The 25,819-nt window shown below is 37.1% G+C and overlaps 1 protein-coding gene across 1 annotated transcript in view; it reads right to left on the bottom strand.

The window, feature by feature from the left end:
• The window catches only part of LOC306859897 (signal peptide, CUB and EGF-like domain-containing protein 3), a 113,000-nt gene that overhangs the window by 31,812 nt on the left and 55,369 nt on the right, over nucleotides 1-25,819 (bottom strand). The window contains exons 5-9 of the mRNA XM_079401294.1: nucleotides 17,803-17,949; nucleotides 15,513-15,629; nucleotides 9,026-9,076; nucleotides 4,611-4,727; nucleotides 1,206-1,328 (exon numbers count right to left, since the gene is read on the bottom strand). Coding sequence (XP_079257420.1) covers nucleotides 1,206-1,328; nucleotides 4,611-4,727; nucleotides 9,026-9,076; nucleotides 15,513-15,629; nucleotides 17,803-17,949 — 555 coding nt within the window. The remainder of the gene's footprint in view (nucleotides 1-1,205; nucleotides 1,329-4,610; nucleotides 4,728-9,025; nucleotides 9,077-15,512; nucleotides 15,630-17,802; nucleotides 17,950-25,819) is intronic.

Here is a 25,819-nt window from a genome sequence, read left to right as displayed (position 1 = left end):
ATGAAATGAAATACGCAAACTCTAGCCATGAAGAAGTCTATGCTATGTTATTAGCATAGACTTAGCATTTCTACTGTTCTCATTCAGTACAGTAGAAAACTATAATAGCAATATGTATTTGTTGCATGAATAATAAGCAACTGATAAAATCATCCACCCCATAGTAAAGTTTTAACAAATTTTGATGCAATAAATAGGGTATGATTTAAAAATGATCATCCCTATAAAACAGAAAAAGTATATTTCACAAATATCTACATGCCGGTCTCTTTTAAAGTGTTTATAATGTATATAATGAGTTGTATTTGTAGGGTTTATTATAGCACAATTCTTCAACACCCCCCCCCCCCCATCCCCATCCCCCGAACCTCACAAATTTTCAAAGCCTGGTTATGGCCATGAACTGAAGAGAAGAAGCACCGTCATGGAGCTGTGAATCTGAAGGATCTGGAGTGATTCTGGATGAAGGAATGGTCTCTGATCTCTTGTCAGGTGTTCTCTAACCTCGTCAGGCATTATAGGAGAAAATTTAGAGCTGTTACACTGGCTAATGGAGGTTTCAAAAACTATTGAATAAAAGGGTTAATTGTGCTTATTTCATAATGATATTTCCCCCCATTTTAAGTTCTTATTCTCCAATGCAATGTTACAATTTAGTCAATTTTTTAAATAAAAGATCAAAAGGATTAATAATGCAGATTAATTTTCACAGCCTTCTTTGATCATATTTACCAAGGGTGCCAACAATTCTGACCATGTGTGTATACTCAGTTCCAAAAATATGTAATATGTATATTTTATAACTAAAATACACCAAGTGTGTTTGGTTCAGATACCGATGCTATAATGAGATCCACAGGATGCTATAGAATAGACTGACATCAAACCATTGTTTCCAGAAATATTCCCATGCCTGGTGTGTGTAACAGTGTCGATCGACGAGAGCGTTTGAAACACCAGCAAGGGGTGTCTGGAGGTGTGCGTTTATAAGACTGGTGTTACCTTAAATGTTCCCGGTGGGATGACCAAACTAACCTAATAAACCCAGCTGGATCACAAACAGTCCATCACACCAGAACCTCATTTGCATTTTTGTCTTGTTTTCCAGCAGAACAAAATCTAAACCTCCTTCAACCGATATGACTGGTCAATGTTCTGCACAGGTTTATGCTTTAACATAAAGACATTTTCTTTGGTTAGTTTACCTTGGCACGTCCTCTCATTGGTCAGAAGTTTGTATCCTTTCTTACAGCTGCATTCGAAGCTGCCAACCGTGTTTCTGCACACATGGTCACACCCGCCGTTGTTCATGCGGCATTCGTCAATGTCTGCACCGAGAGAGAGAGAGAGAGAGTTTGAGCAGATACACATGCACTGGATTAGTGCTGTTCCCTTCAGTTCACCATGATTCAAACCAGCAGCGGAGGATACATGTGAAATAATCAAAAGGTAAAAGGGGTGACTGACCGTAAATATGACAGATTTGTCTGGGCTTAAACTATCAGCTTACTGTTCGAATCAGAAAAAGAGAGGGAGAAAGAAAAGAAAAAAAAAAGAAAAGAAAATATTTTTCTTTCATAAAGAAACGTTACAGAAATTTAAACAATTTGGGGAACCTTACAACATTAAAAACATTTCACATTTTTAAGAAAAAAAAAAACTTAGAGCTGTCAATCAAATTAATTTATTTTCCATTTTAAAAAGCTGGAGGAGTTATGAATAGAAAAAAGAAAAGAAAATATAAAAATACAATTTAATAGAAGCTGAATAGAAATTGGAGAAACTTATAAAATCTATTTATAAGAAATGTATAAGAAAAATAAAACCTTTCAATGTGCATGGTAAGAATAATAAATTACAGAAAATAACTTAGTCACATAATCACATAATTTAGCTCTTCATTTTTAAAAATCAACTATTAAAATTAATTTCATGTCATCAGAAAATTAAAACACATTTCACTCCTAATTAATTTCACCTAAGAATTCACCTCGACCGCAGGCTTAATTAAACATAATCAGACTGTTTGTCATTTTGTAAAAGGCAGACTCTGCTTGAATCCAAGGAGCGTTAAGTGTCTTAAATATTGTTCATTTGCTTTCAGCCACCAGAAAATTTACCAGAGAAATTCACTATTTTCTGAAGCAACAAATGTTAAGTCTGTGCTATTAAACAGTGATATTTCTCAAGCACTCCTCTAAAATCTAAAACGATTACATTTATGCATTTTCAGATGCTTTTATCCAAAGCGACTTCCATTGCATCAGATTTGCGTCATTTTTTGTATTCCCCGGGAGTTAAACCCATGATCTCGGCGTTGCTAGTGCCGATCTCTATTGTTATCAAAGAAGAGAAGTGTGAAAATGAGGCACGCAGACAAGAAATGAGGAGAGTATATGAGAAAGGAGCAAATGCAAGAGGACGAGTGGATCGTGATGGACACACATGGAGCGAACGTCCGGCTTCAGAGTCGCTGAGGGACTCCGACAGGAGGAAGTCTTTCAGGATCGCGTCTCCTCAGGCCCGTTCTCTCAGAATCGGGGATCAATATATCATCAGCTTGTCCTGCTTTCCACAGGCTTTGATTGAGCTGCACTGGATGTTTCTGATTACGGCTGAATCATCTGAGTAAATGAGGCATTCATCTCAGAGAGAGGCTGCATCATCTGGAGAAAATAACTGCATTAGGAGCAGAAGAAACTCTCGCTCTGGGCCTGAAGGAGGCTCTGTGTCTTCTCGTGCCAGTTCTGTCTGGGGATGTTTTTCTTTGTTTCTTCTACAGCAGAGCTAATAAAACTCAATGTTCTTTTATCGCTCTTGTTAGCGTAACGTTATGAGCGCTAGAGGCGACGCAGGCTCCCAGTCTTGGCCGCACGAACCCGCAAGTCTGCACTTCCAGTTGCTTTTCAGCCTTTCGGAAACTCTTTTATTCTTCGTTAAACCCTTTCGTGTTCCCTCGTCTAATTTTCATGCTTCTTTACATACTTCAAAAGCAGTCGTTGATTTATATACACTTTTTCTGATATTTTTCTGGGCTACGAGATTATGCTACGATTATGGAAATTTCATCTTGGTGGCTGAAAATGTTGGAGTACCACTTACAAAAAGAAATTCTACAGAATTTTTTTATAGAAATTTATATAAATTGAGGATCGTATAAAAAAAAAAATATACAAATAAAAATTAAAAATTAAAAAAACGTATGCAGGAAGAATAAATATCTGTAAAAGATCAAAAGACAAAAACAATCACATAATTACAAAACGTAACTCTCCATTTGAAAAAAAATAATTAAAACATTTTTTTTTGTCACGACAAAATTTAAATAAATTTTATTCCTAATTAATTTGACCTAAGAATTCACTTTGACCACTGATTTAATTAAAAATAATCAGATTGCTTGTCATTTTGTAAAACAGGCTCTGCTTCAATATGTGCCTTAAATATAGCTAAAATACCAATAATTTTGCTTCACCCACAATAAAAAGTAACAGTAAGAAAAGACACAGAAAAGAAAAAGAAAAGAAATCTTCAAATGTATTTAAATTTGTACAGTACAAATACAAACTCATATATTATACCGATGTATCAACAAAGAAGAAATACATTTTTATGCAGTAAAAATAATAAATAATCCTGTATTATAGGAAATAAACAGAAATAGAGTTGTAACGGTTGCTATCCACCTTTAATCGCCGAAGCGTTTGGTGGTTTTTACGTGACGTCAAAATGGTCACATTGGAGAACTTTGAGCTTTCATGAAACACTCCCAACTTGTAATTATGAGATCTTCAAAGACGTGAACGCTGTTTACAAGTTGAGAACTCATAATTACGGTAATTCAGAAATGACGGCATGCAATAATGAGTCTGAGTGGGAATTTTCTGATGTCTTGTCTTTGAATTCAAAATCTGTTGAAAGCTCCAGGACTGATCACGATGTGAAACCTTGTCCATGTGAAACAACATTTTTACAAAGTAATATGATGAGAAATTTTCCTCTGCCCATTGAACCTCACATCTATCTATCTGTCCGTCCGTCCGTCCGTCCGTCCGTCCGTCCATCTATCTATCTATCTATCTATCTATCTATCTATCTATCTATCTATCTATCTATCTATCTATCTATCTATCTATCTATCTATCTATCTATCTATCTATCTATCTATCTATCTATCTATCTATCTATCTATCTATCTATCTGTCTATCTGTCTGTCTGTCTGTCTGTCTGTCTATCTATCTCTTTCCATCCATCTTTCCACCCATCCATCTGCCAATCCAACCATCCATCATCAATCCTTCCATCCATCTAACTATCCACCCATCATCCATCCATACGTTTATCTATCCATTCATCCATCCGACTCTCCGTCCATCCATCCTTCCATCTATCCATTCGTCTGTCCATCCATCCATCTGCATATCTATCCATCTTAATCTCTTTCATGTTAAACTACATTTTTCTCATTGACCCCTCAAAAACTGGCTTATAATCTACTGGGGTTTCATCGCCTCATGCATCCTTTTCTCTTTTATGTAGAACAGAGGAATGCATGTCGCTCCTCATTAGGACTGTTAGATTTGTCTGTGAGATTAGAGGATGATCGTACCTTTGCAGGTCTTGCGGTCCGGCTGTAAGGTGAATCCCACCGGGCAGCTGCAGCGAACTCCAGTCACGGCATCATGACACGTGCTGTCACAGCCTCCGTTATTAACTGCACACGTCTCTGAAAACACACACACGCACACACACACACACACACACGCACACACACACATGCACACACACACACACACACACACACACAGAGACACAGAGACACACAGACAGAGCAGCAGTCAGGACAGGAACAGCTTAATGTACAGTATATGTGGATATCAAACCAAATGAAGATCTCGTCTTGCACACTCTGGACAGCTTTGATTAGTCTAGTCATGACCACAGCGCATGCACGCGAGCAGCAAACGTCTGTCAAACACCTTGTTATTGAGTGTATGAGCATCGCCCAACAGGGGGGTTAGAGTTGTTGTTGTTATTCATTTTACTTGGTACTTTTAGGATTTGGGGTAGTAAGTAAGTATGTATGCAAGTAAATGCATACATACGCAATGTTGTTGTAGTTGTTATTATTATTCATTTATTAGTGTTTGGCATAGTCACAATACATGAAAAAAAATAATATATATTTTAATCTACTGTATAGTGATATTAATAAAAATAAAAAAACAACATACATTTTTTTTTCTTTCCTAATACTGCTCGCTTAATAATCTAAGCACAATAACTGTCACGAATAAGGGTTTACCACAAAGCTCTGCTGGCATTCAACAGAACAACTTTATAAAAGAGACAGAGAGCGAGCAATATGTTGGTGGTGTGTGCCAGGGTGCAGGTCTGTGTCACAACACGCCTCTGAAACGCTTCGAGATTCACAAACTGCATCAATCTCTGATTATAACGCTTGACATCTACGGCTTTGAGAGCTGGAACACGCTCACACACAAAACACTCGCCTTTGTGAGGGGAAAGTCTCTCATCTGAAAAGATTTGATTCAGCTGTGTGAGTGGATATAAATATAATCTTTTGATAGAGGAGATGAGAAGCAGCGTCTGAATCACTGGGAGACACCTGTGAGCTTACTGAAGCACGCTTTCCACTAAACGCTAATGATCCGAGCAGTGAGCGGAGTTAACCATCAAACCAAAACTCTTGTGTTATTCGGCCGCCTGTCTGAATGGGTCAACGATACGCTGAATGGCATCAGTTTAACATTCATCTGATCCTCTGATATAGTAAATCACTCTAATCGGTTTAACTATGACATGATTCAATAGTATTAAAAGCTTACTCAATGTTCCAAAAATTTAATATTTTAATTATTTATCATTCTAATTTAATTTACAAAAATTAAACATTAAAACAGCTCATATTTACACATACCTCATGATCTTACATTTTGATACTATTAAAAATAAAATATGAAAAATATAAAAACAAAATTAAAAAAATAATAATTTAACCAAAAACTAATTGCATACATACATGCATACATACGCGCACACACATATTTAAATTCTCTTAATATTATCAAAGCTCTTGGGTTTAACTTGGGTTTTACTTGTAACCGCCTAGCAACCACACCGAAGCAGATTAGCAAATACTGGGAAAGTTGTCAGGCCAACTCCAACATTACAGAGGCATATTTTACATGGACAAGCACAATTTAAATGCTCTTAACAAAATATAAAACTACAGCTTTAGCACCAAAGCAGACCTCATCGAGATACAATTATCATTCCAGCTATACAGTAGCTTCAGCTTGATGTCTACTGCCAAAGAGAGATATCATGCTCCTCTTGCAGGAGAGAGCTACAAATAAACTATGTTAAGACCTTCTCTGCAGACTTCAAACATGCACTTCAAACATCAAGCATCTTACACCGTCCTAAGGCAACATAGACGAAGCAGCGGCTGGTTTTTGAGGCACCTGTACGTGCCAAGACCCGTTCAAACCCCTTTTCACTTGTGTCAGAAACACTCAAATGAACGACTCGGCTTTAGTTGCATCCCAACACTTAATGCAACCATTATCTCCATAAAGTCTCTCTATAGGACACTCTTTGAGAGGAGTTAAATGTTGAGTGGGAAAACGCACTCATTAACTAGTACCCAGCAGGCCTGTTGCTAATGTAAATCCACCTCCAAGGAAAATTCAGGGAGAAGGATTTTCTACCGAGGCAAAATTCTAGACGGCTCTTAATTAACTGCAATTAGGTCATCTAATGGCTTCCCAGGAGATCGGATCATCGCACCTGCACTTGTTCTTGCCATTCTGACTGAAATTTTAACCGAAAAAGACAGCCGTTAAAAAAAGAAAGTCTCCATCTGATTTGCATGTGTATTTTGTACATGTAAACCCCAGACTCCGTTGGCATGTTTGTACCGCCATCACTGTAATTGGACGTTTCACTTTACTTAAGCAAAACCATCCACCGACATTCAGCTAGCGCTCAGGAATCCGCTCACAATTGTAAATGTTGGCACAATTAGTTTCAGAAAGGGTTGGAACAAGTCGGGAACATGCTGCCAGAGGTAGAGCTATTTGGTAAATATGACAGCTGTTGGCAACGGTCTCTCTCAACCTCAACCAAACACATCGGTCCCCATTAAATCCACTCAAAATCCACTTAACAGGTTGACATGCAAACAAGCTTGTTTTCAAAAACGCCAATGCTTTCCAAGTCGAGAAAATAGCATGAGCTGACAGAAAGAGAAACAAAGTGAGACGCGTTTTTGGTACTGGCACAAAGGTTGTCCTTGGACATTGATGTATTTGCTGTGTGCTTAATTCAGGCCAAATAAACAAAATCCCAAGACAAGTGCATTTCACTGATAGCCAGCATGCAGATTTAGTGCCAAACCAATGAGTCTCATTTATAATCTCAGAGCGTTGTGCAATCAAAAGTGTACACCCAAAACCAAACACTTTCAAAATTTGAAGTCAAGCGTGAGGCACTTTGAAAAACGAAGTACGGTGACGTGTTATAGCAAGTCCAATTGAATTCCATTACAATAATGTATCCCAGGTCACACTCTTGGGCTAAATCTGACCCATTTTTCTCATAGCAGAGACTTCATTGTTAAAATCTCATTAAACTTGCTTTCTTAGAGAACCGGTGGTTTCCAATGAAAACATTGCAAGCAAAGTTTCATTCAGACAATTCAAGAGGAAAACCTTTTTAATTGGGATAAATTGCATTGTGGTGATCTCCTGATTCGCCAGAATGGAGACATTTGCCAAGAATTGGTACAAATATTGAATTTGGTGCAATAAGGGTTAGTAAGAATTACAGCATTACCACGTCCACTACTAAAAGTATCCACCAATAGAAAGCAAGCTAGAGAAACTGACTTATTTTAAAAATGGTAAACACCATTCTATTGGGGGTAAAATGCATTGAGATGGTCTCCTGACTTGCCAGAATGGATAAACTGGTCAAGAATTGGTGCAACTGGTGAAACTAGTGTAATAAAGATTCCAGAAAAATCACACCCACAATTGAAAGATGTAGCAAACAGAAAGCAAGCTAAAAAAAACTGACTTCTTTCCAAATGGTAAACCATTTTTAATGGGGGAAAATTGCATTTTGTTTATCTCCTGACTTTGCCAGAATGGATAAATTTGCCAAGAATTGGTGCAATAAAGTTCGTAACAGTTCTAGCTTAACCACACCCACTATTGAATGAAGTAGGAAGCAAGCTAGAGAAATTGACTTATTTACCATTGGGTTAACCATTTTAATGGAAGTAAATGGCATTATGTTGATCTCCTGACTTGCCAGAATGGTATTCAGGTATTTTTTGTCAATTTTGTTGTGCAGTAAAGGTTAGTAAGGGTTCCAGCATAACCACATCCACTATGAAAAGAAGTAGCCAATAGGAATTAACCTAGAGAAATGTTCATATTTACCATCGGGTAAACCATTTTAATGAGGGTAAATGACATTGTCGTGGTCTCCTGGCTTGCAAGAATGAAGAAACTGGTCAATAATTGGTGAAAATGTTGAAATTGGTGCAATAATGGTTAGTAAAAGTTTCAGCATAACCACACCCACTATTGAAAGAAGTAGCAAATATGAAGCAAGCTAGAGAATCTGACTTATTTACTTTTGGGTAAACCATATTAATGGGGATAATTTGCTTTAGCCAAGTTAGCCAAGAATTGGTGCAAATGTTGAAACTGCTGCGATAAAGGTTAGTAGGCATTCTAGCATAACCACGCCTATTATTGAAGGAAGTAGCCAACAGGAAACAAGCTACAGAAACTTTATTTACCACTGGGTAAACTATTTTAATGGAGGTAAACTGCATTGTGGTGATCTCTTGATTTGTCAGAATGGAGAAATTAGCCAAGAATTGGTGCAATTGGTGCGATAAAGGTTAGTAAGATTTCCAGCATAACCACGCCCACTATTGAAAGAAGTAGCCAATAGGAATCAAGCTAGAGAAATGGTTATATTTACCATTGGGTAACAGCTCTGGCTGCAGTGGCTGATGAGGGGTACTTCTTTCCTCTGCATACACACACACACACACACACACACATTACAAAAACACTGCTTAGTCTTCCAAGATTGACTTTATAAACTGTATAAAACACCCTGGCCAGTCAAATTTGTTTTTAGTTGCCCTAGTATTCAAAATGACCCTTTCATGAGGCTACAGGAACAACTGAGTTCATAAACTCCCTGTCAAAAGGCCAGCTTAAACCAACCCAAGGTTGTGTACTAACTGTAGTTGGTTTAACTTGGTTTAGAGCCCCTTAAACTGTCAAACTAGGTGAGCCTGAGCAGTCCATCATGATGTTTAACTCTATGTAAAATCAGTTTCGTACACTTTCGTACAGAGAGCAACAAGGCAGAGTGTTAGTCTTCTCATGCATCGACAAGACAACACTCTCAACACAGAGCAGATAGATGCAGACCGGTTAGTGTAAGTGAGTTCGACTACAACCTTCGGGGTAAACATTCGAAATGAGCAGGAAGGTGTGAATTGGTGTCATACAGAGATAAACTGTGGCAATGATTCCCACTGCAGTTCATCTAAGACATTCAATCACTTACCTGCACTGTGACTTCTCAGTTTAACTCAAAACTACCAAATAGCAAAGCCCATTGAACTGAACTGCTTATGAAACAAATGGTTTTAACAATATGATGCCTGGGGATTGTGTGTACCAGCAAGATGTGAGCATCTGTTTCAGATTAGCATCTCTCTCAGGCTAAGAATCTCCACAACCCTTTTGTTTGCTAAGCGTCTTACTTCTGCGGAAATGTTCGTGCAAATCCGTTGGCTTATGCGGAGGGCTTGGGTATGTAGTTTGATTGTAGGATTGCATGAAGATGCCTGAACCCATGTGGAAAAACACTTAGCGGTTAGGTGTTAGCTGTTAGCGTTTTCACATTTTGTTTGGATATATTAAGAGTAAATTCCACTGGAAAGTGAGCATCACTTACCACTTGCTACGAAGAGAAAGGTTCAAGGCATAACTACCATAGATGACTGCTTCCACAAAACTATTTTCAACATTGATAAAAATCTGAAATGTTTCTTGAGCAGCAAATCAGCATATTAGAATGATTTCTGAAGATTTACAGAAGACTGATCTTAAACAGTTATTTGAAATGGTAATAACGTTTCACAATATTACTGTTTTACTGTATTTTAACAAATAAATGCAGCCTTGCTGAGCACAAAGGGTTTCCCTAAAAATAAATTTTAAATCTTAATGATTCCATACTTTTGAGAGCAATTCAAATGATTTCAAAAAGTAAAACATACAGATATGATCTGGCTCCAAAGATCTGGCACCATTATACATTGATGACCATAGTTGTGCTTTCCGACTGTATAAATTGTGTGCAAATAACATTAAAACCTCAAATATTTCATTATATTATCATATTTACCAACACCCAATTTCGTCACCACTTAGCAAAGTCGCTAATTGGTGCGTGCATGACTGAAAATAACGCATTGCTCTCTTCAGGTATTTTTTTGTCAATACTTGTGGATGTGTGATAGTGTTTGTTTTATTGCTATCCCTTCCGCTCATTTTGCGGTTTCAAACCAAACCCGTTTGGCAAAGAGAAACGTCAGTGACAGATTGAGAAGGATGAAAGCCGTATAAAGTGCAAAAGTAATCAGAGCAACCGAAATCCATCGCCACTGGAGAAAAGCAGTCAATGAGGATGAAGAGAGAAGGGAAGAGAATAGATGAAATAGCTCATGGAACACAAAAGCCACCCAGTGAGATCAGAGTGATTGATTTTACTCTAACAATGTGCCATTGCGAGATTAAAGTCCGAGAGCTATTCCGCAGAGCCGCGAATCAAAGGATGTTCACTTAAAAAATGAGCAGAGATCACTTAGAAGCTTTTCTGAGCTAAATTGTTCATAAGGATCATATTGTATTAATGAGGTCTGACTAACGAAAATACAGGCGATCTGATTCATTGATGCAAACGCTGAGCTATTTCTGCCGTCGGGGCGAATCCAACCAGAGATGCTGAAGTGTTGGTCAGACTCCAGTCATTGACCAAATCACTGCAATGGCATCTGAAAATGTCTTTAACACATGCTACGTCTGGTTCTCTGAACGGTTCCATTCTTAATATGCTGTAAACAAAGCGAGGGGGATAAAACACAGTGAGATGGCAAGACTTAAAAAGAATTAAAAATGAAAATTGTGCTGAATGTTTCTTCAACTTGGAACAGTTTTGGCTGTGTGGACGTTTAGAAAATAAAACCGTCTAAAAGACACTCCGACTAGTTCAAGTATCACCAACTAGGAAGAATTATTATTTAATACATTTTAAATGAAAATGATAATAGATCTAAAAATAAATTTTTAAAAATCTAATAAATTCATAATATTTATATTATTTACACATATTTACAATATCAAATATTTGGACAATGTTTAATAACTGTAATAGTATTATTAATTCTGTTTTAATTTTAAACAATTATTTCATAATTAGTGGTATTATTTTTTTTTTTATTATTAAAAAATTCAGATAATAAGAAATTATTAAAAAAATTATGACAGGTCAAAACCAAAATTGTATAAATTATTGATTTCTTATTATTATTATTATTATGCCATAAATACACAGAAATATTTTCAATATCTTCTTTCATTATTATATCTTAATAATAATAATAATAATAATAATTAATCCAACTAAATAAACATTAAAATAAGATTTAAATAATTTTAAAATTAAATTTTATTAACTTAATATTATTAAATTAAATAGCATTAAACTGATTAAAAGCAACAGTAGAGACATTTGTAGAGACATTTTACAAAGATTTCTATTACTACTTATTACACTAAAGACTGTAGTAATGATGCTGAAAATTCAGCTTTCCATCACATAAATAAATTACATTAGAAAATATATTAAAATATAAGAAACTTAAAAAAATGTAATTGTAATAATTTTTCACAATGTTGCTGTTTTACTGTATTTTTGATCAAATAAATGCAGCCTCGTGATAAAAGGCTCAAAAACATCAAAATCTTTCGTACTTCAAGTATATATAGACATATACTTTTTTCTAACACCATATATTTTACTATTGCATTTTAAAAAAGTAGCAAAAAATAATAAAGGCATGCAGTAAAAAGTTTACAAGAAAGTTTAAATGTGACTTTCATAAGTCAGGTTTCTAAAACTCGACCTCCGGGACATAAAAGTGCCTGTCGTTGAAGAAACATCCATCCAGCCTCTCTCCTCACCTTCTCTTATCATGTGAACGGTTTTCATCTCCTCAGGGGATTGTGGGTAGGCCACATCAATTACTCTGTGACTCCAGCCCATCGCTCAACAGGGGCTCATTAATAAGTTCAGCTTGTTTTATTGTGGCTTTCTGGCCTATTAGAGCTTGTGAGAGAGCGACCCAGCGACCGCAGCCCAGCCATGGGCAAGCGGCTCGATCTGGATCAGGGGGGAAATGTGCGACCCTGACAGATTCACCGCAGCCCTCTGGCCTCTGCGGCCTGCACTTTACTCAGCAGAGCACTCGGTTTGGTCTTCGGGGTTGTCAGACAAGCCAGACGTCTCATTTGCGGCGCTGCTGGCAGGTTTCGGGAGGAACGGAGGGATAATAATAGGGCTTCTGAGTGAGACCTTGACATAAGAGCTGGATCCAGAGTGAAAGAGGCGTGCAAGAAACGCATCAGAAGCCAAACTAACCGTCATTCGCTCGGGAAACAAGGTCCCTGACATTGAGGCTGAATGCTGATTTTAAAGCTCTGTCTCTTTGAGAGCGTGTGCATGTTTGTTTCTGTTTGGATGTGGCCGGATGTGAAGCCGGTTGCTAGCTTCAGGATTCATAATGCCATCCTGAAGTCTGCGGGTCAGCTTGTTTTATGACTTTTCCAGCTATTATGGCTGACGCTCCCAAGATCCATTTTCAGCTTCAGAGTACAAAAAAATACAGATAAAAAGTGTGTTTTTTATGAGCATCAGATAATTCTGGCATTTGAGTTCAGCGTGACTAAACAACATATAAAGTATACATTTTTTTTTGTTTGTTTTAACAAAAATGATGGGTGAACCTCACAACAAATGTCCAGATCATAGTACAAAAAGAGAGAGAAACAAAATATCAATACATTAAAAAAATTCCACTTAAAAATGCTAATAGATCTAATATTTTTAAAATCGTATGCATTTATAAACAATATATTTAGAATGCATTTCTTACAAATAATGTATTATTGTTTTCATTATTATTAGCAGTAGCATGTTATTATTATTATTATTTAGTGCTGTCAAACAATTAATCGCGATTAATCACATTCAAAATAAAATTATTATTTACATAATATATGCGTGTACTGTGTATATTTATTATGTATATATAAACACACACATACATGTATATATCTTTAAAATATTTACATGTATTTACATGTATATATTTATATTCAAATAAATTATATTATATATAAATATTTAATATATAAACAACATATTTTTCTTAAATATATACATGCATGTGTGTGTATTTATATATACATAATAAATATACACAGTACACACACATATTATGTAAACAAAAACTTTATTATTATTGATGCCCTATTATTCATGCACTATTATTATTATTATTATTATTACTATCATTAAGTTAAGGACAAATTATCAAAATTAATCATTGATCTAAAAACAACATCAACAATAATTTACTGATTATTATTTTAATAATAATAATAATAATAAGCTTATGGTACATCAGAAAAATTATTATTATTATTATTTAATACTTATTATTATTATTAATAATTAATATCTATTAATACATATTATATAATAAATTAGTAATTATATTAACTATTATTATTATTATTATTATTATTATTATATTTTAGTACCAGCCCATCAAGAAATGTTGGCGTGAGACACACTTTACCCCAAATTATATCTATGGAAATAGACAGACAGACAGACAGACAGACAGATAGATAGATAGACAGACAGACAGACAGACAGATAGATAGATAGACAGACAGACAGACAGACAGATAGACAGACAGACAGACAGACAGATAGATAGATAGACAGACAGACAGATAGATAGATAGATAGACAGACAGACAGACAGACAGATAGATAGATAGACAGACAGACAGACAGACAGATAGACAGACAGACGGGGATAATGTTCTCTAAAAAAAGACATTGCTAGTGGTTTGACATCTCAAACAGTTGGAAAATCATTCTGCTCTCTAAATAAAACATACACAACAATGAATCATATTATAATCTCTCTCTCTCTCTTTTAAGATATTTTGGTATTTTCTTAGATATTCAAATTTAGCACAATGTGTAATTCAGACCTAGTGTAAACAGATGCAAGTCTGCTGTTGATTGCTACAGGTAGTCATTCATAAATCAGTGATTAGTAATACAGAGGTCTGCTGTGATTGGCTGCAGAAAAACAAAGCAAAGCTGCAATTGGCTAAGGAGGTGCACACAACAGCTGTGATTGGCACACACATACACACACTTATTATTCATGCCATAAAGGTGCTGTCTGCCATTTTTTGGATCTTAAAACACTAAAATAATTCAACTATAAAATATAAAAGAAACAATCTTTATTCATTAGGTGATGCTAACGGCTCATACATCACACACTGCAGCTTTAAACAGCATTATGACCAATCAGTGCTTTTTAATAACGTGAAAAGTTGAAGGGAAATGTGTTCAGTAAATCAAGCGAGCAAGGATAAGCAGAAAAAAAGACAACTACAGCGGCAAAGCACATAACTCTTCACATTCAGTGAGCTTGATTTCCTAAGTTTGATATATGCTCAAATACATCAAGTTTATATCTCATGCGTAAGTGTCTTTTTGCGCTCAACTTTCAGTTTATAGCTCCCAAGACGCCAGTAAATCCTCATCCGTGACTAGACTAATGGAAACACCAACATATGCATGTAAATGATGCGTAACTAAAGGACAATGTGCTCACTGTAAAACACTAGAGATGCACATAACAGTCATTTCTCACTGTACGTTCTGAACGTTGCGTGAAGCTCTGAGATTTGGTTCCACTGCATAAAATCAAGCCAAACTCTGGACTACATAGAACATTAAGTTCAGAGTTTCCATCAGAAGTCTCTTAAAGACAACACTTTTGCTTTAACAATGTCTGGAGTTCACTAGGAAGTCGATGTGCAATCAAAATCAACCCTATTCACTAAATGAAGCCCTAAGCAATTCATCAATGCACGTTTTGTTTCAGCGAAACATAATCTCTGAAACTATTATCTTTTTGGTTGACGTCACCGATCACCCTTATGTTTTTTGCCTTTTCCTAGTCTAATCAGTGTCCTCTGGAGAAAGCTGGTGAAGGCTGTCAGAAGTGTTGAGTGTAGTTGCAGCAGCTGGCCAGGTGGAGTGCTGTAGTGGTGTAGAGGGTGTAACTCACCTACACAGGTCTTCCCATCAGAGTGAAGCGCAAACTTCATGTGACACGAACACCTGGGCCCATGGTCCATCTCCTCACAGATGTGCTGACAGCCGCCGTTACCATAGTTACACGTCACTAAACCAGAACAGCAGCAGGATTAGAGATCACTAACCGTTTCTATCCATCCATCCATCCATCCATCCATCCATCATTATGTCCATCCATCAATTCATGCATCCTTCTGTTCATACATTGTTCTGTCCATCCAATCATTCATCATCCATCTATTCATTCAAGCACTGTTCTGCCCATCCATCTATCCATCCATCCATCCATTCATCTATCCAGCTATCTACCTGTCCATCCATCCATTGTTCTGTCTATCGATTCATTCATGCATCGTTCTGCACATCCATCCATCATTCTGTCCATCCATCCATCCATCCATTTATCCACCCATCCATCTATCCATCCATCCATCCATCCATCCATCCATTCATGCATCGTTCTGTCCATCTATCCATTCATTCATCATTTTGTCCATCCATTCATCCATCATTCTGTCCTTTCATCCACCCACCCACCGATTAATATTATTATGCTACTGATACATTAACCAAATTTAATATATAATAATTATTAAATAATCGTCCTACCCATCCATCCATTATTCTGTCCATCCATCCATCCATCCATCCATCCATCCATCCATCCATCCATCCATCCAGCCCTCATTCTGTCCATCCATCTATTCATCCATCATTCTGTCATTCTGTCCATCCATTCATGCATCATTCTGTCTATCCATCCGTCCGTCCATCCATCCATCCGTCCGTCCATCCATCCATCGTTCCGTCCATCCATTCATTCATTCATCCATCTATCCATCCTCGATTCATTTGTCGTTCTGTCCATCCATCTATTCTTCCATCATTCTGTCCATCCTTTCATGCATCATTCTGTTCATCCATCCACTAATCCATCATCCATCCATCCATCCATATATCCATCTATCTCTATCTACTTATAAAGCCCTGAATGGCTTAGCTCCTCAGTACCTGAGCGAGCTCTTATCACATTATAGTCCTCCACGTCCGCTGTGTTCTCAAAACTCTGGCCGTTTGATAATACCTAGAATATCAAAATCGACTGCGGGCGGCAGATCCTTTTCCTATTTAGCACCCAAACTCTGGAACAATCTACCTAACACTGTTCGGGAGGCAGACACACTCTGTCAGTTTAAATCTAGATTAAAGACACATTTCTTTAACCTGGCTTACACATAACACACTAATACACTTCTATTATTCAAATCCATTAAAGGATTGTTAGGCTGCATTAATTAGATCAACCGGAACCGGGAACACTCCCCATAACACATGATGTACTCGTTACATCATAAGAAGAATGGCATCTACGCTGATATTTGTCTGTTTCTATCTTATTCTGTTTCTCAGTCTGTGTCCGGATCAGGTGGTGGATCGGCACCGGGAGATGATCTCTCCCTGATCGTCGGCGGAGGCCGGGACACCTGGATGAGCCCCGGGGACATATCCCCAGTGAAGACCTCGACTTAAATGCAATAAAACTAAAACTAAAAGAAAAGAAAATAGCTAAAAATATAATAAAGTACCTAACTACATAATACTATTATTGTTAGAAATTGCAACAATATAAAATAGAAATAACTACATTTATACATTTAAAATTTTTATTAAAACAATAAGTAAACAATAAATAAACAATTATCTCCTGGCCGCCCAACTGAACCAAAAGGTTTTTTTTTTTCTCCATTCTGTCACAGAGGGAGTTTTGGTTCCTTGCCGCTGTCGCCTCTGGCTTGCTCAGTTGGGGACACTTCATTTCTAGTGATTATCGTCAATTTGATTTAGCAGATACTATTTAAACTAAACTGATCTAGACAATGACATCTCTGAACTCAATAATGAAATGCCTTTAACTGAAAATTTAGTGTTTAATCTTATTTTTATACATTACTGACACTCTATCCTCCAATTTGATACTGTTAAGTGCTTTGACACAATCTGTATTGTTAAAAGCGCTATATAAATAAAGGTGACTTGACTATCCATCCATCCATCCATCCATTCATTCATCCATCCATCCATCCACTGATGCATCGTTCTGTCAGTTCATCCATCCATCCATCCACCCATCCATCCACCCATCCATCCATCCATCCATCCACCCACCCATACAAAAGTAGAAAAATGCTCAAATACTTCTATTATTCCCATGGGGAGTCTGTATGCAATTTTTCTTGCTGATGAACTGTGATTTGACTCACATTTACAGTCTCGGTTGTTCTTGGTGAGCTGAAATCCAGGTCTGCACTCACAGGCAATGCCTCCTTTTTGTGTCTCTCTGCAAATGTGGGCACAGCCATGATTTTTATCCATGCAGGTGGGCACGTCTTTAGTTCCGTTAAAACGCACTGCAGAACAAAGAAAGAGGGAAATATGCATATAAAAAATGAAACATTCTGATTGGCTCAAAATTTTGGCACTCAGAAAAAAGATAGAAAACTTGGACATTTTAAACTTTTGTCACTTCTGGTGTGGAAACATTTAAGATACTCTCAGGAACAGCAGCTTTGGGATTTCCTTCAGTTTACCCACAATTCTGAGCCTAAGAACACACAGTACACAAACATACATGTGAACGTAGAGTATACTAAAATATAAACACTAGTTTAATTTGCAGCATACACAAAACTCACAGCTCAGTTTAAGAGAGTTCAAACATCTAGTTCTGCACGGTGAGAAAAGTACTAGTCGTTCAGAACCAGAAAACCAGCCCAAACCCGGGTGAGTGTTGCTTTTCTTTGCCTGACCCCAGATCAGAATCATGTTCAGCAGTGTTTGAACAGTAAGAGGAGAATGAAAGCACCCCACTGACTTCAGACCCCGGGACGCATCTGTGTCAACAGACCCACGGCACCCTGGGAAAGCAGCAGAAAGAGCCGCGGGTAGCTGAAGGGAGCGTCTGTATCCAAGGTTATATGAGAGAACAGCTTATATCACATTTATCTGACAGGGGTCACGTATATATGCAGCCAAACTTCGAGAAAGAAACTTTACAGGAAAAACATGTCAACAAAATGATTTGTTCACGAAGGCAATGAAACATTAAATAAAAAAATACCAGTAACATTCTAAATGTCACCTTGCTACTGCTTATTGCATACTACTATTTAAGTATGTAAAGCAAAATGCATTATGATATGATATTTCAAACGTTATGAGCATGTATAATGATGTTAGTGGCATCCAATTTGGTGTTGTTATTGTTAACTAAAACTATGAAAAGTAATTTTCATTAATTGCAGTAATCTTAAATTAAAATAACTTAGAGCTCAAAAATTAATTAAATTCAAGCCCAAAGTAATGCACAAACTAAATTGCATTTTAAATTAAAATTTTATATATGCGAATTTCATTTCGTCACATGGAATTGGTAAAATGTGCAGTGTTGTATCCTACAATGCCTTCAATGTATTCCATGCATACAGAAAATAACACATCTACATACTACAGAAAATGTCAAAACAGTAGCATGCTATTCCCAACACAGCCAAATAGTGTACATTTGAAATGTGCATATCTGCAAAATGTAGTCAGCTTTTAGGAGTAACTTTTTCAAACAGGTTTGGTCAGTCAAAATGCTGCTAATAAAATGTAGCAGTTTAGGCCTCAAATAACAACACTGAGAGCAGAAATACAAACTTAGAGAGAGACACACACACACACACACACAGACCCTGAGGGCAGTATTTTAGCAGCAGCTTTACAGGAAACCTTTACCCTCCACAGATGAAAACCGCTGACAAATGTGGACAGAGGGGCGACAGGACTGAACGTTTTGGTTTCAATTAGTAATTCACAACCTTTCACATCTGCCCGCATCACTTTGATTAATTAGAACCTTTTGTTTTCCATTTCTACTGCCAGAAAACAAAATCGGACCATTTTTTATTCTCGTGCTCTTGGGAACCGATGTGTGCGAGGAACTTTCCAAGTTCTCTAATTCATTCTCTGGGTCTAAATCTCTTTGCCGCAGCCATGAATGATGAAGTTTGAATGCCATCTCCTGCTTAGACATCTTGACAAACTTTGAGTGTTAAGAATAAACGGCTCAGGCTCGACGTGATGCATATTTGCACGATTCCCTGAAAAACAAACAGATGAGGAAATTTCTGTCACTGGTAAACCACCGACTCCATGAATCCAGATACTTAAGGTCTTTTCACATGACTCACGTTAATGTTGCGAAGCATTAACCCGTCAGAGTTTGAATCATTTCAGCTTTAACCGCTTTGCTACTGACCTTTCAAAGCACAGTCAATTATGGGATAATTCGAATGGCAAGCGTTTTTTGGGTTGTTTGCATGACAATGTCCAACTTTGCACTTGTAATGCTGATGATACACAGGGCAACTTTTTGAGCAATGTTGCTTTCAAAGGGCAACCAGGTGAGACACAGGGCCCACGACTGATCTAAAGTATCCAGATAGAAATTTGTTACCCATTCTCAATGGAAAAGTGCCCAGCAAAATTGGCCAAAAAGTTGCCCCTTGTATCATCAGCCTAATGCTTTTCTCATTAATATTACTGAAGTTATGCACAAATTATTTAAAATAATAATGTACTATCTTTATGCATAAATAGTCTCAATTATTGAAATGGAGATCTGGAATGTGACCAAATCAGGCAAATATTTCAGTAAGTTTGGGATCAATACAGTACAAAAATATGAAGCAGAACAACAGTTTTATACTGCCATGGTAGAAAAAAATGATATTAATTTCAGTTTTTATTCGTTAAATTATATATTGAAATACATTCAAACAAAAAAAAAAAAACAGTAATTTTTAATTGCAATATTATTTCACAGTTTTACTGTTTTTACTACATTTTTAATCAAACAATTGCAGCCTCGCTGAGCAGAAGAGGCTTATTTGAAAAACATTCAAAAAACCATACTATTTATTGTACGTATTTTCACAGTTTAAATCTCATAAATCCACATTTTCATGACTATCTTCCACGCTTTTCACAAGTAGCGTATGACACTTGCGTTGAGAAGTCATTTTAAAGGCCTTTATGGGAGCAATCAGAGCAAACTGAGAATGAAGCTTTGAGAAAAGCTGTATAAAATGCAAAGGTCACTTGATGTAGACCTCATAAAATGAGACGTAGATCATGTTCGAGTTCAAAAACAGTCCAGAGAGAGTGAGTCATATCACTTACCGAGGGTCTAAGACCTCTGCGACTGCATCAGGACAGCCTCTCTGCTCGGGACTGCAGACCCATTCATCACGACCGGGTCAGGTCCGGGCTAAGAAACGGACCCAAAAGAGCAGTAAACTGCTCAAGTGCTGATACAATGAGCCTTTTTTTCCAGGCTGAGGTGTAGCCCACCCTCTGAGGCCGGCCCGTAACTCCCTGCCGAATTCCTGCCGTTTTTATCATTACGAGCGTTATTCTAATCTCTCCTGAGACTCCCGGCTTAAGAAAAATGGAGCTGAATGATCGGAAATAGGAAGAAATACACACAAGTGTTCGGAAAAACGATGGGAAAGCCATTTGAAGGGAATGAAAAAGTGGGCGATTAGGGTCTGTGCTATCACCCCGGGCTGGTTAAAACAAATACAAGCCTGTTAAACCAGTCTACACGGCGAAATACGCCGAGACACTTCATTGAGAGACGGCCAGGGATGCGAGTTTGAGGCGAAGTGAAGAGGAATTAGTGGTGGAGCACTAAAAACAGCATTTAATTCAATTTTCTCAGATCAAACGATCTTAATGCACTCACTCCAATTATAGACCATTAAAAACTCTACAATGATGCATCTTACGTCATGATTGAATTACCGTAATTATAAGATTTAAAGTCTTGAAGAACAAAGAAAGTGCATCAGATAATTAAATGACATCATACGTCAATGATTGAAATCCCGTTCTGAGTGGAAGAACACTGAACTTTTGTATGATTGACTCTGTACGGTTCAGTCAATGAGAATTTTTCAAATTATCACTGATTCAGTGGTTCAGAATCATTTCTATGTCATTACAAGGCCCAGAATCCACTCAACTTTTTGTTCACATTTTCTTGAATAAAATGGGAGGGAAGTCTGCAGAATGGATTTAAACACTAATGTGTCAAAGACCTGAAAAAATAAATTATTTAAAATGATTCAAATGCTCAATGACTCCATCTACACTATTTTTTTTTCACATTTTCTGCATAGAACAGTCCCACCAGGACTGACTGATTATTTTTTTTTAAATCAGAATGACGGATTAAATGATTTTGTAGCAATAATTTGTAGAATTTTGCTGGGTTTTTTTTGTTTTTGTTTAATTAGGATAGCACATTTACCATATTATATCACATTAGATGTGCAAAAGTCATACATGACAGAATAAAAACTACCAAAAAATACAGAAAGCTTGTTTATTTTTGTGTCTTGCCAGATTCTGACACGTAACTTTTAAACAAGCACTGAGTTCTCTTTCACTCATTCTGCTTAAAGGGAAAAAATTAAAATTTGCTGACCCTCCGGTCATCCAAGAAGTAGATGAGTTTGTTTCTTCATCAGATTTCAGCAATCGATGCTCTGCAGTGAATGGGTGCCGTCAGAATGAGAGCCCAAACAGCTGAAAAAAACATCACAATAATCCACACCACTCCAGTAATAATTAGTATGAAGTTAAAACATTTCTTACAAACGTTTTGGCTTCTCAAGATGTTAACTGATGGACTGGAGTGGTGTGAAATATTGTGATGTTTTTATCAGCTGTTTGGACATTTTGTCATTCTGACGGCACCCATTCACTTTAGAGGATCCATTGCTGAGCAAGTGAAAAACTGGAGTGACTGATGAAATTCGGAAGGAAATCTAGTGAATGGATTTAAACACCATATTGTGTTAAATGGCTCTGATTGTTAGTTAAAAACAATCATATTATCCAAAATATATAATATCTGAACAAATAATGTCCTTTCCTTTAACTGATCTCAGAGCAGCTCAGTTTTTCCCCTTTGAAAACTCTGAATATTCTCTGCAATATTTTACCAGGAGCCTAAGGCATTTTTTTTTATACAAAGCAAAGGCAAATACACCACAGTAATATCAAAGTTATTTCTTCAGGAACTTCAGATTCGGGTATCAGATCAGCTTGCCAACAATAACAGCGATCTGACATGAAGGATGCTATCTGACGTCCTTGTATTTACAAGTAATCTTCATGTTTTTAGCACCTTTCTGGAAGAGTTGGCGCAGTGAAAAGCCACATTGATTGGTCGTTGGCTGATGTGTAAACACTCTCTTCTCACGTCCCATGAACCACACAGACTTCATTTACTGACGTGCTTTTTCCCACAAGCCAAACAGCAAACCTGCGGAGCGTTTTGTGTTCGTTGTGTAACACAGAGTTGTTTCCAAACAAACATAAAAGGGCATATCAAAAGTACGCTCAATGGCACAGAAAATGTTTCATGTTCTGATTGACCCATTATGCAGCTAGAACACAAAGAAAAGAGCAAATAAATATAACATATTGCTGCTGCCGCCTCTGTTCACTTCACTGGTTAACACATGAAGTAAATACTGCTACCTGTGAACAATTAAAGCCCAACACTTGCTCCTGAAGCATATAAAATGTAATTTATGGAGTGTATACTGTAAGACGTCTGCTAGATCAAGGCCAGCCTACTGCGATTTCCAAGAACAGTGTGGTTCCCTGGGACTTTTTAAAGCATTAATGGAACAAGTTTCACAATGTTTTTTTCATAGACAAAACTAATAAACATGTTATATAAACAACTATCCAATATAAGACATCTTTATCAATATTAAAGTGCTCATATAACAATTATTACATAAATATTGTACATGTCAAGATCAACCTTTAAATTAACAAAATTGCTAAATATTTATCTATCTATCTGTCTGTCTGTCTGTCTGTCTACAGTATCTATCTATCTATCTATCTATCTATCTATCTATCTACAAACCCGATTCCAAAAAAGTTGGGACACTGTACAAATTACGAATAAAAAAGGAATGCAATAATTTACAAATCTCATAAACTTATATTTCATTCACAATAGAATATAGATAACATATCAAATGTTGAAAGTGAGACATTTTGAAATGTCATGCCAAATATTGGCTCATTTTGGATTTCATGAGAGCTAGACATTCCAAAAAAGTTGGGACAGGTAGCAATAAGAGGCCGGAAAAGTTAAATGTACATATAAGGAACAGCTGGAGGACCAATTTGCAACTTATTAGGTCAATTGGCAACATGATTGGGTATAAAAAGAGCCTCTCAGAGTGGCAGTGTCTCTCAGAAGTCAAGATGGGAATGCTGCGGCGAAAAATAGTGGAGCAATATCAGAAAGGAGTTTCTCAGAGAAAAATTATAAAGAGTTTGAAGTTATCATCATCTACAGTGCATAATGTCATCCAAAGATTCAGAGAATCTGGAACAATCTCTGTGCGTAAGGGTCAAGGCCGGAAAACCATACTGGATGCCCGTGATCTTCGGGCCCTTAGACGGCACTGCATCACATACAGGAATGCTACTGTAATGGAAATCACAACATGGGCTCAGGAATACTTCCAGAAAACATTGTCGGTGAACACAATCCACCGTGCCATTCGCTGTTGCCGGCTAAAACTCTATAGGTCAAAAAAGAAGCCATATCTAAACATGATCCAGAAGCGCAGGCGTTTTCTCTGGGCCAAGGCTTATTTAAAATGGACTGTGGCAAAGTGGAAAACTGTTCTGTGGTCAGACGAATCAAAATTTGAAGTTCTTTTTGGAAAATTGGGACGCCATGTCATCCGGACTAAAGAGGACAAGGACAAACCAAGTTGTTATCAGCGCTCAGTTCAGAAGCCTGCATCTCTGATGGTATGGGGTTGCATGAGTGCGTGTGGCATGGGCAGCTTACACATCTGGAAAGGCACCATCAATGCTGAAAGGTATATCCAAGTTCTAGAACAACATATGCTCCCATCCAGACGTGGTCTCTTTCAGGGAAGACCTTGCATTTTCCAACATGACAATGCCAGACCACATACTGCATCAATTACAACATCATGGCTGCGTAGGAGGAGGATCCGGGTACTGAAATGGCCAGCCTGCAGTCCAGATCTTTCACCCATAGAAAACATTTGGCGCATCATAAAGAGGAAGATGCGACAAAGAAGACCTAAGACAGTTGAGCAACTAGAAGCCTGTATTAGACAAGAATGGGACAACATTCCTATTCCTAAACTTGAGCAACTTGTCTCCTCAGTCCCCAGACGTTTGCAGACTGTTATAAAAAGAAGAGGGGATGCCTTGTAAACATGGCCTTGTCCCAACTTTTTTGAGATGTGTTGATGCCATGAAATTTAAAATAAACGTATTTTTCTCTTAAAATTATACATTTTCTCAGTTTAAACATTTGATATGTCATCCATGTTGTATTCTGAATAAAATATTGAAATTTGAAACTTCTACATCATTGCATTCTGTTTTTATTCACAATTTGTTCAGTGTCCCAACTTTTTTGGAATCGGGTTTGTGTCCGTCCGTCCGTCCGTCTGTCTATCTATCTTTGATTATAAATGTCTGATTGTAAAAATGACTAAATGAATACAGAACTAAAAACCTCGTGGCTGACAACCAACAAAACACCTCATTTCACTGAGCATTTGTCAAAACAAGATAAGCATTTGTTAACGCAGAACATGTGTTTTGTGCTAAATGACAAATTAGTGAACTTATTTCCCAAACATGTTAATTCGGAAAACGCGTGAAAACACTCGTCTCAACTGATGACAGTCGCTGTAATCCAGCGGAAAAGGTGAAGGTAGCCGCAAATGTCAAAATATGCGCACGAACCACAGGCTTTAAGGCTTTAACAATTAAACAATTTTAACAAAGCATTAACAATTTAACAAGTGATATAAATGCCAACGAGTGGAAACAAAGCGGCGGTTACTGCAGGATTGCTGTCCACAAGCACTTCCACAGAAACCAAACACAGAAACAACATTCAGATGAGAGTAATCTATGCAGACAGCACAAAACCACTTATCCACCCCAAATTCTGTTCGTTCAACAAATACACCAGCAGATCTGATTCTACAAGGCCAAAAGGATAGAACAGGAGAAAACAGATATTTCATTTGCATTTTGCTTTGATTAGGCTCTGTTATAGAATTGCATTTAATCAAAAGCATCTCAGCTTTGGCAGAGCTGAGTCTGCTCTTCTTTCCAGCCCAAAGCAACGGCTTTTCAGTC

Source organism: Barbus barbus (genome assembly GCF_936440315.1).
Source record: "Barbus barbus genome assembly, chromosome: 40".
Taxonomy (NCBI): domain Eukaryota; kingdom Metazoa; phylum Chordata; class Actinopteri; order Cypriniformes; family Cyprinidae; genus Barbus; species Barbus barbus.
The sequence above is the reverse complement of the archived record's forward strand: the minus strand, read 5'-3'. Positions and strand labels throughout refer to the sequence as shown.